Source organism: Tupaia chinensis, unplaced genomic scaffold, assembly GCF_000334495.1.
Source record: "Tupaia chinensis unplaced genomic scaffold, TupChi_1.0 Scaffold000671_1, whole genome shotgun sequence".
NCBI lineage: Eukaryota > Metazoa > Chordata > Mammalia > Scandentia > Tupaiidae > Tupaia > Tupaia belangeri.
In genome coordinates, this window is record NW_006160193.1 from 5,936,484 (window position 1) to 5,947,302 (window position 10,819).

The 10,819-nt window shown below is 51.3% G+C and overlaps 1 protein-coding gene across 1 annotated transcript in view; it reads right to left on the bottom strand.

Annotated features, from left to right (window-relative positions):
* Positions 1-10,451, bottom strand: part of LOC102493602 (uncharacterized) — an 18,314-nt gene extending 7,863 nt beyond the window's left edge. The window contains exons 1-2 of the mRNA XM_006159996.3: positions 10,083-10,451; positions 8,305-8,372 (exon numbers count right to left, since the gene is read on the bottom strand). Of these exons, the coding sequence (XP_006160058.2) occupies positions 8,305-8,358 (54 nt within the window). The 5' untranslated portion in view covers positions 8,359-8,372; positions 10,083-10,451. The remainder of the gene's footprint in view (positions 1-8,304; positions 8,373-10,082) is intronic.
* Between the last annotated feature and the right edge of the window lie 368 nt (positions 10,452-10,819).

Sequence of the window (10,819 nt, forward strand, 5' to 3'; positions counted from 1 at the left end):
ATGCCGGGCGGCCACGCACAGGCCCAAGACCCACGCGCAGGCCTGGCTGCCACCCACAGGCACAGGCCCGGCGGCCACGCGCAGACTCAGGCCCGGCGGCCACGCGCAGGCCCGGGGAGGCAGCGGAACGCGGACCAGAGCCCCGGCCGCGCAGGGCCCGCCACCTTTCATGAACTTTTGAAGTCCTGTCATAAACAGCAAAGTTGGAACCAAAAATTGCCACAGGCCAGACATGACAGATGTGAGGACGTGACGCACGTGACACACTGGCATTTTCAAGGTCCCAAGGAAGAAAACGGAATCTACATTTTTCTCAATAACTTGTCCACACTTGATTCAGGTTTCATTCATTGTCCCCTGATGCCCCTTTTCTGTCCCAGAACCCCAAACAGGACACCACCTTTCGCTCCTGTTGGCGGGGACAGTCGCTCTGACGTTTTCGACATCTCGACTTCGGTCTGGAAGGGGACTGTGGCCGCTGTGCTCTGTGCGCTGGGGTTTTCCTCATAAAGCCCCCCACACTGTCCTCTTTGGAAGAAAGTCACCACGCATGGCCCACATTCCAGCAGGGGACTTAAGCCCCACCTCCCAGAATGAGGGCAGCGAAGCTACAGGGACTCTGGCTCCCCACTCATTTACTCGCTTACTTACTGAACTGACTGTGTGGTCTGGTGGTTAGGGAGCCGGGTCCCGCAGGGCTGATCCTACAGTTCCAATCCCAGCCTTGGCAGCCCGGAAAACACGCCGTGCCCAGTGTAGACATGGAGAAGGGGTAGCGGGGTAACCACACCCCACTGGGGGGCTTCGTCCCTCTCCCTCTGTCTGCACTCTCTCCCTGGAGAGTGCAGACACCGCTGGCAAAAAAATTTTTTTAATTTATTTATTTTTAAAATTTATTTCCATTTGTTATTATTACTATTTTAATTTGACCAGAGAGAGAGAGAAAGGGAAAGTGAGAAAGCAAGCTACCCGGTCTGGGACCTGAACCACACTCAACCCTGTGGAAGTCCAGTCACCATGCCACCTGCCAGGCCTCCCTCTGGCAAATTTTTTAAAAATTAGAAAGTAAAGCTCACTCCAGCCTCCCATCGCACAGGTACCCCCACTCTGGGCTGTGCTCGGCCGGCTCCGTGTCCCTTAGGCACAGTGCAGGCCTACTAAGCAACGCGGCCTCTGAGCTGTCTCCACTCTCCCTCTGCTGAGTTCAGAGAACCCAAGGCGAAATGGTAACAGGAGGGGGTGGTTCCCTCACTTCCCAGCCGCACCCCTCCCAGGTCCACTGAAGGTAGCAGGGTCAGCCCCAACCCCACGCTTCCCGGCCAGCACCAAGTTACAGGGGTTCCTACGGAAGGCAAGGCGGGCCAGGCGGGCGGTTAGACAGGACATAGTACACCTTCGCCAGCCGCCGGCCGGGCCCCTGCTGGCCCCAGGGCTGGCGGAGCAGACGCCCCACACTGGCTCCTAGGAAAACCCTGGGCCACAAGCACTACCTCCCAGAGACGGGACTCCATGCAGGGTGCAACCCAGCAGCTCGCACCCTGGGAAGGAGCCTCAGGCACCCTCCCTCAGACCCCCCGGTGTCCACAGTGTGTAGGTTTCTGGGTGCACCAGAGACGTCTCTCCGAGCCATCCCTGTGCCCAGCCACCACACCAGTGTGTGGGAGGTAAACACAATGACATGGGCTTAGGCCCTGGGCTTTCCTTTGATGTCGGTGAGGAATTCGGTTACTGGATAGGAGCCACGGGCCTGTGAGGATGGCAGGTGTGGATGGCAGGTGTTTTACGGCGGGGAAACTGATGCTAAGGACATTGGATGGAGGCCGGAGCTTCCCTACCCCCGCCTGGTGGCCTCGTGGCCCATCCATACACACATCGCACCTTGGAAACGTCCTGGCCCCCAGGTGCCCTGTGTCAGCCTCCCCTCCCCCACAGCTCATCTTGAACCTCCCCCGGAACACAGCACCCCCCACACTGGAGAATTCTTTGAAGTTACCCTATTATGGCTGGAGCCTTGTTACCCACCAGCCTGGCAACTCTTCCTGGCCAGTCAGCCACAGGGAGACCCCAGAGGAGCCCCACTCCATCCTCAACCTCTGGAAGTTGGCTATCTGTCCCCAGAACTCCATCTGCACCTCGGCTGGGCCCTGGTCTCCTAAGTGGCAATTTGAACTTCACCCCCACACCCTCCAGTCGCACCACACCCCACACCTCCCATGCCCACCTGCCCTGGCTGCAGTGTCCCTGCCTCTCCAGCTCCAGGGCAAGCTCAGCTGACCCAGCCACACCCAGTTTGACAGGGAGGAGTGGGTCGTTCCAGGCGAGCTCGTGGGAGGCCAGGGTGGTGTCTTTCAGGGAGACATAAGGTACAGGCGAGCAGAGAAACTGGACTGCCAGGGCTTGATCTTTGAAGCTGAGGAACGTGACGCCATCCTCCCATGTGTGGGCGAACTGCCTAATGAACAGCTTAGTCACGGCCGTGTCCAGCTGACCAGGCCTCAGGGCTGGGCTGCTCTGCTCCAGACGGGGAAGGTGCGGCCCACACGTCTTTCCCCTCTTGCACTTTAATGAGTTTTCTATTTTTCATTATTATTTTTATTTTGTGTGTGATTATCCAGGATTTTACTAATATATTAAAATATTCTGTGTGGAAGGACCAGCAGATGGCGTAGCAGTTGTGTGGCTAGACTCCCACGTGGCCCTCCGTGGTTTGAGTCCTGCCAGGTGAGTGTGCTGGCATACCCGAGATTCTTGGAGACTAACCGAGAAGACAGGGTTGCGGCATGGTCATCCCCCAGAGGGTGATTTCTCTCTCTCTCTCCTCACTGTCTCTCTCTCTGGTGAGCACACTCGCCTTAAGACAAAAACCTCTTAAAAGATCTACCTGGGACCAGCAGGTGGTATAGTGGTTAAGGCACTGGACTCCCACATGGGTAACTACAGTTCAAGTCCTGGACCCAGCGGCTAGAAACTCATACAGGGGTGTGTGCATGCATGCCCCAAATCCTGAGAAGGGTGGAGGAGGAGGGATTGCAATGTGGCCCTCTCACCGGGGTGGTGATTTCTTGCTTTCTGTCTCTGTCTCTCTAGCGAGCACATGCCCTATAGTGAATATCTCTCAACGAACAAAGGAAAGTTCTACCTATGGGGCCAGCACGTGGTGTGCTGGGTAAGGCACTGGACTCCCACACGGCCGACTGCGGCCTGAGTCCCGGGACTGGCGGTTGCTTTCTCATTTTCCCTTTCTCTGTCTCCCTCTGGTAAATGCTCATGTTCATGCAAATTTTAAAAATAACAACAATAATAAAGTAAATAATTAAATAAAAATTCTACACATGGGGGCCAGCAGGTGGCGTGGTGGTTGAGGCACTGGACCTCCCGCACGGTTGACTGTGGTTAAAGTCCCTGGACTGGCAGCTTGCTTTCTCTCTGTCCCTCTGTTTCTCTCTGGTGAGCACAAATTAAAATTTTAAAAAATTAAATTAACAATGAATAAAATTAAATAATCTTTTAAATTATTTATTTAATTTTATTCATTCATTTATTTTTTACTTTGACCAGAGAGAGACACAAAGAGAGGGAGAGAGAGGGAAAGTGAGAAAGCACGCCACCAGGTCTGGGTCTCGAACCATGGTCAGCCATGTGGGAGTGTCCAGCTCCTTAACCACCATGCCACCTGATGGTCCCTTAAATAAATAATTCTTTAAAAATATATTTTATGTACAGAATAAAGCGTTTTTAGAATTTTTACTTTATTTTATTTATCTGTGTATTTATTTGAATTTGACCAGAGACGGACAGAGTGAGAGAAAGAGGGAAAGTGAGAAAGCAAGCCGCCAGGTCCAGGACATGAACTGCAGCCGGCCATGTGCGAGTCCGGCGCCATTAACAGCCGCACCACTTACCGGCCCACAGAATAAGCGTGAACACTTTGATAGAGGGCCAGCCAGGCAAGGTGGCTGTGACAGCTGGATTCCACATGACCAACTGCATGATTCACGTCCCGGACCTGAGGACTTGAGAAACACACTAGGTGTGCTGCGTGTACGCCCAAAATCCCAAAAGAGGGAGGGAGGGAGAGGGATTGCAATCCGTGCTCTCTAACGGGGGTGGGGTGCTTTACCACTTCTCCCTCTCTCCAGCAAGCACATGTGCCCTCTGGCAAATTAAAAAAAAATGAGCTGTTCTTAGCACTTAAAAATAACTGTGTGAGATGACAGATCAGCCGATCTGCTTCCCCAGTAGCAGTTTCTTTTTTCTTAATTTCATTTATTATTACTGTTATTTTCTTAAGAATTATTTGTTTAATTTGATTTATTTATTCATTCGTTTTAATTTGACCAGAGAGAGACACAAAGAGAATGAGAGTGGGACAGTGAGGAAGCACACCACCAGATCCAGGACTCGAACCGTGGTCAGCCATGTGGCAGTGTCCAATGCCTTAACCACCACGCCACCTGCTGGTGAGAAACTGGACTGCCAGGGCTTGATCTTTGAAGCTGAGGAACGTGACGCCATCCTCCCATGTGTGGGCGAACTGCCTAATGAACAGCTTAGTCACGGCCGTGTCCAGCTGACCAGGCCTCAGGGCTGGGCTGCTCTGCTCCAGACGGGGAAGGTGCGGCCCACACGTCTTTCCCCTCTTGCACTTTAATGAGTTTTCTATTTTTCATTATTATTTTTATTTTGTGTGTGATTATCCAGGATTTTACTAATATATTAAAATATTCTGTGTGGAAGGACCAGCAGATGGCGTAGCAGTTGTGTGGCTAGACTCCCACGTGGCCCTCCGTGGTTTGAGTCCTGCCAGGTGAGTGTGCTGGCATACCCGAGATTCTTGGAGACTAACCGAGAAGACAGGGTTGCGGCATGGTCATCCCCCAGAGGGTGATTTCTCTCTCTCTCTCCTCACTGTCTCTCTCTCTGGTGAGCACACTCGCCTTAAGACAAAAACCTCTTAAAAGATCTACCTGGGACCAGCAGGTGGTATAGTGGTTAAGGCACTGGACTCCCACATGGGTAACTACAGTTCAAGTCCTGGACCCAGCGGCTAGAAACTCACACAGGGGTGGGTGCATGCATGCCCCAAATCCTGAGAAGGGTGGAGGAGGAGGGATTGCAATGTGGCCCTCTCACCGGGGTGGTGATTTCTTGCTTTCTGTCTCTGTCTCTCTAGCGAGCACATGCCCTATAGTGAATATCTCTCAACGAACAAAGGAAAGTTCTACCTATGGGGCCAGCACGTGGTGTGCTGGGTAAGGCACTGGACTCCCACACGGCCGACTGCGGCCTGAGTCCCGGGACTGGCGGTTGCTTTCTCATTTTCCCTTTCTCTGTCTCCCTCTGGTAAATGCTCATGTTCATGCAAATTTTAAAAATAACAACAATAATAAAGTAAATAATTAAATAAAAATTCTACACATGGGGGCCAGCAGGTGGCGTGGTGGTTGAGGCACTGGACCTCCCGCACGGTTGACTGTGGTTAAAGTCCCTGGACTGGCAGCTTGCTTTCTCTCTGTCCCTCTGTTTCTCTCTGGTGAGCACAAATTAAAATTTTAAAAAATTAAATTAACAATGAATAAAATTAAATAATCTTTTAAATTATTTATTTAATTTTATTCATTCATTTATTTTTTACTTTGACCAGAGAGAGACACAAAGAGAGGGAGAGAGAGGGAAAGTGAGAAAGCACGCCACCAGGTCTGGGTCTCGAACCATGGTCAGCCATGTGGGAGTGTCCAGCTCCTTAACCACCATGCCACCTGATGGTCCCTTAAATAAATAATTCTTTAAAAATATATTTTATGTACAGAATAAAGCGTTTTTAGAATTTTTACTTTATTTTATTTATCTGTGTATTTATTTGAATTTGACCAGAGACGGACAGAGTGAGAGAAAGAGGGAAAGTGAGAAAGCAAGCCGCCAGGTCCAGGACATGAACTGCAGCCGGCCATGTGCGAGTCCGGCGCCATTAACAGCCGCACCACTTACCGGCCCACAGAATAAGCGTGAACACTTTGATAGAGGGCCAGCCAGGCAAGGTGGCTGTGACAGCTGGATTCCACATGACCAACTGCATGATTCACGTCCCGGACCTGAGGACTTGAGAAACACACTAGGTGTGCTGCGTGTACGCCCAAAATCCCAAAAGAGGGAGGGAGGGAGAGGGATTGCAATCCGTGCTCTCTAACGGGGGTGGGGTGCTTTACCACTTCTCCCTCTCTCCAGCAAGCACATGTGCCCTCTGGCAAATTAAAAAAAAATGAGCTGTTCTTAGCACTTAAAAATAACTGTGTGAGATGACAGATCAGCCGATCTGCTTCCCCAGTAGCAGTTTCTTTTTTCTTAATTTCATTTATTATTACTGTTATTTTCTTAAGAATTATTTGTTTAATTTGATTTATTTATTCATTCGTTTTAATTTGACCAGAGAGAGACACAAAGAGAATGAGAGTGGGACAGTGAGGAAGCACACCACCAGATCCAGGACTCGAACCGTGGTCAGCCATGTGGCAGTGTCCAATGCCTTAACCACCACGCCACCTGCTGGTCCAATTATTGTTATTTTTAAATTTCCTATGGAGCATGTGTGCTTACCATAGAGAGACAGAAAGAGAAAAGGAAAGTGAGAGAGCAAGCCACCAGGTCTGGGACTCGAACCACAGCTGGCCTTGTGAGAGGCCAGTGCCTTAACCACCACGCCACTTGCTGCCTCCCCCCAGCAGTAGTTTCTAAGAGGACTAGCTGGAGTGTGCCCGCAGCTAGACTGCAGATGGCAGCCCCGCGCACTCTCAGGCGGTACTGACACGCCGCGCCGTTTCACAGGGTATGTACTTTCTTTCCCACCTGAAACAGACCTGCTTCAGCCTCAGCGCCTTTCCTGCACCAGGAGAGCAGGGAGCCCTGAGAAATGCACGCACAACAAGAAATACCCCTGGGCTTCCTCCTCGGCATACCTGCTAGGTCAGTGCCCAGGAAACACTCAACTGCCTAAGGAAAGCAGGAGACTGAAAATGACCCAAATGCACGTAGAGCAAAAAGGGACACTCCAAGTAACTGCAGTCCACCCCTTATATAGTCAGTTCCTTCGGAGGGGACATAGGTTCCATATTTTCATTAAAATATGGAAAAATCACAGTTTTTCTTTCTTCTTTTATCCTCCGGTGTTTATGTTTTTTTTTTTTTAATTATTTATCCAACTTTATTTATTCATTCATTTATTTTAATTTGACCAGAGAGAGAGACAGAGAAAGAGAGGAAGGAAAGTGAGAAAGCACGCCACCAGGTCCAGGCCTCAATCCATAGTTGGACATGTGGGAGTGTCCACTACCTCAACCGCCATGCCACCTGCCGGCCCCCAGTGTTTATTTATTTATTTTTTGGGGGAAAGGTTTGTTTTTTTTTGTTTTTTTGTTTTGTTTTGTTTTGCTATAGGGCTTGTGCACTCGCTAGACAGAGATAGAAAGCGAGAAATCACCCCCCAGGGGGGATGGTCATGCCGCAATCCCTTCTCCTCCATTCTCCTCTCGGGATCTTGGGCACGCATGCACACAAATCCGGCGTGAGTTTTAAGCCACTGGGTCCAGGACATGAACTGTGGTCAACTATATGGGAGTCCAGCGACATAGCCGTTACGCTAACTGCGGGTCCCACCAATGTTTATGTGTTTTTTTTTAAAAGAATTATTTAACTTTATTTATTTTATTTATTCATTCATTTATTTTAATTTGATCAGAGAGAGAGAGACAGACAGAGAGAAAGAGAGGAAAAGTGAGAAAGCAAGCTACCAGGTCCAGGACTTGAACCATAGTCAGCCATGTGGGAGTGTCAGCACCTTAACCACCATGCCACCTGCTGGTCCCCTAGTGTTTATGTTTTTAAGACTAACATGTTTATGCCTAAGTCGGTATAATTTTGACCAGACACTTTTTAAATATAATTACACTGACATATAATAAATTAAGAAGAAATTAAGCCTGAAAAATCACATCGCGCAGGGGTACGTGCGCAAAATCCTGAGAGGAGAATGGAGAAGGGACTGTGTTGGGGTCGTCCTGTGGGGTGATTTCCCGCTTTCCCACTTTCTGTCTGTCTCTAGCAAGCACATGCACACTGGCAAAAAACCTGGGGGGTGGGGGAGAAAAGAAGAAAGGACAGGGGTGGTTTTGGTTTTTATTGTTGTTTGTTTGTTTCCTATCCCTGATACTTAGTGACTCAAGTTCAGGACACTGTTGATTAAGCTGGGAAGGGTCAAACACTTGGACGCACCCCCTGAAAGCCCCTGCACCTCGGAGGAAGCCCGCGTACCTTGTATTTGCCAGCCGGCTTCTCTGGAGGGCCTGGGCTTCTGTAAGAATCCATCAGCTCAAGAAGTTCTGCAACCAGAAGAAAACAGTCACTCAGGGGACCAGCAGTTAGCGTAATGGCTTTGTGTCTGGACTCCCTCGTAGTCGACCGCAGTTCGTGTCCCGGACCCGATGGCTTCACACACACCGGATGCGTGTGTGTGCGTGCCCAAGATCCCGAGAGGACAATGGAGGAGAAGGGATTGCGGCGTGGCCATTCACCATGGGGGGTGATTTCTCAATGAAGGGGAACTATTCTTTTCCCTTGGAGGAGAGGTATTTTCTTGCTTTCTCATATTTCTTGTGCTCTTGCAGTGAGTTCTAATCATCTGGTGGATGGTGCATTTCTTCCTAACTCTTAAAGTTCAATCTGAGCATTCAGAGGTGTGCAGGGGGAGGTGATCTGCAATCTCTCTTCCATTCTGTTTTTCACTCTTTGTGTGTCAGATTCCGTGGGAATTGAAGAGAATTATGACCCTAATAGTATTCAGATGTTTGAATACTGTTCACTTTGACCTGTCTAGACACTCAGTGCTCAGTGGAGGCTGAGCAGCCAACGAATACAGTTAAAGGGAAAAGGAAAAGGGTTAGAGAAGAGGAAAGAAGATGAGAAAAAAGAAAGAAAGAAAAAGAAGAAAGAAAAAAGACAATAAAATATTTTGTATTCTAATTTTAAAAAGCAAAAATGAAAACCATGTAGCACACATAAGCAGTATGTCACAGCTCAAGATCAGTGCCCGTCTCAGGAAGGGCCTGGGTCTGTGCCTTTCCTAAGCGGGAGGGGGAAAGGCACAATTAAGCACAGTAAAGGAGGGGTTTGAGAGCCCAGAGAATACTTTACCTTAAAAAAATAAAGAAAGACAAGACACAGGGAGACACAGAGAGACAGAGAGAAGGATAAGAGGTAGCCCTACCCACTAGAACTGAATCTGGAGGGAGAAGGCTCAGCAGAAGACCTTCATTTTTAGTCCCGGAAAGCAATATTTCACAGCGCAAGTCAGTAGCCATCTCAGGAGCCCGAGAATGATCTTTAAGTTGTTGGGTTCAGGGCTCAACCTTTGTAGTCACTCGTGTGGGACCAAGCTGCCCAACCTCCATACCACCTCCCGGCTCGGGATTTTATTCATTTCACGTCAGTTTGCTCTAGAGGAAACTAGAACACTTCGGGTTACAATAACGTTTAGAGAAAATGCTGTGTAGCTTTGCACACAGATGCTCCTTGAGCCCAGGCTAATTTCTGGGTATTCTTGAATTCTCAGGGAATGATTAGAGCGGAGGAAAGAAGTGTCCACGCCCTCCAGCAGAGGTTTCCTGCTGTCCCAGGGCAAAGCAGGGTCAGCCCTGGGGCCACGCTCCCACGCTCACCCTGAGCAAAGCTGGCTCAAGCCCCCCCAAGGGGAAGATGACTCAGTGCCCATGCCCCGTGCCTGGGAAAACGAAGGGGCCCCTCACCAACTCCCACCTCAGCCAATGTCTCCCCACCCTGCAGGCCACATCTGGAGAGTGACAGGTGGCAGTTCCTCCCGCAGGCAGACACTGGCCGGGCGCGCCTGGGCACACTTGCACCGCAGCGTCCACCTGCCCGAGACTGAGCTGCGGCGCAACTTGCTCTCGCAGGAGCAGCCCGCAATCCAGCCTGCTGCGCAGCCCCGGGCGCTGCCGATTCCCGACATGGGGCCGCGGTGTGGCGCTGGGGGCGAGGCTTGGCAGCGGGGCACAGGGCTGGCGCTGCAGGCTCACCTCCTGGGCGGGATGCCCATTTTGCTCCAAGAGTGTCCTCCGCGGTCAAGAAGGAAGGCGGAGAGCCTGGCAGGGCCTGTGTGACGTCACAGGCGTCACCACGGTAACCCAGCACCAGCTCCCCAAGTGCTCCTCGTCGCCGGCTCCCAGACAGGTGGCATCTCGGGAAGGGCTCCCGCAAGCCCAGCCCGGACCCCGTCCTTCCTCCCCGGCGCAGCACGCTCTCAGGCGCAGGTCCCGGCTGCCGTGGCACCCAGGCCTCGCAGGCTCCCCGCTCGTTCCAAGCTCCGCACGGCCAGAGGCCCTGTACCCACGTACTTCTACCACGGACGCCGCAGGGTGCCTCTGCGCCCCTGGGTGACCTCTGAGCCCTTTAATGGCCACCGGCCCCACCTTCCGCGCCGCAGCCCCCTGTATCGTCCCCGTCCCCACCTGAGAAGGGTCCCTGTCACCCGGCCTCCCGTTCTGGGTTCCAGGAGGCACAGACCCCCCTCCCAGCCACCCACGGCTCTTCCTCAGGCCGGAAATGGCCCCGTCGCCCCACCCCTGGGTCTTTGATTGTTAATTTTTTTTTAGAGTTTTTTTTGCCATAGGGCACATGTGCTCGCCAGACAGAGACACAGAGAGACAGAAAGCGAGAAATCACCCCCCAGGGGGGATGGCCACCCTGCAATCCCTTCTCCTCCATTCTCCTCTCGGGATCTTGGGCACGCACGCACACGCGCCGGCTGAGTTTT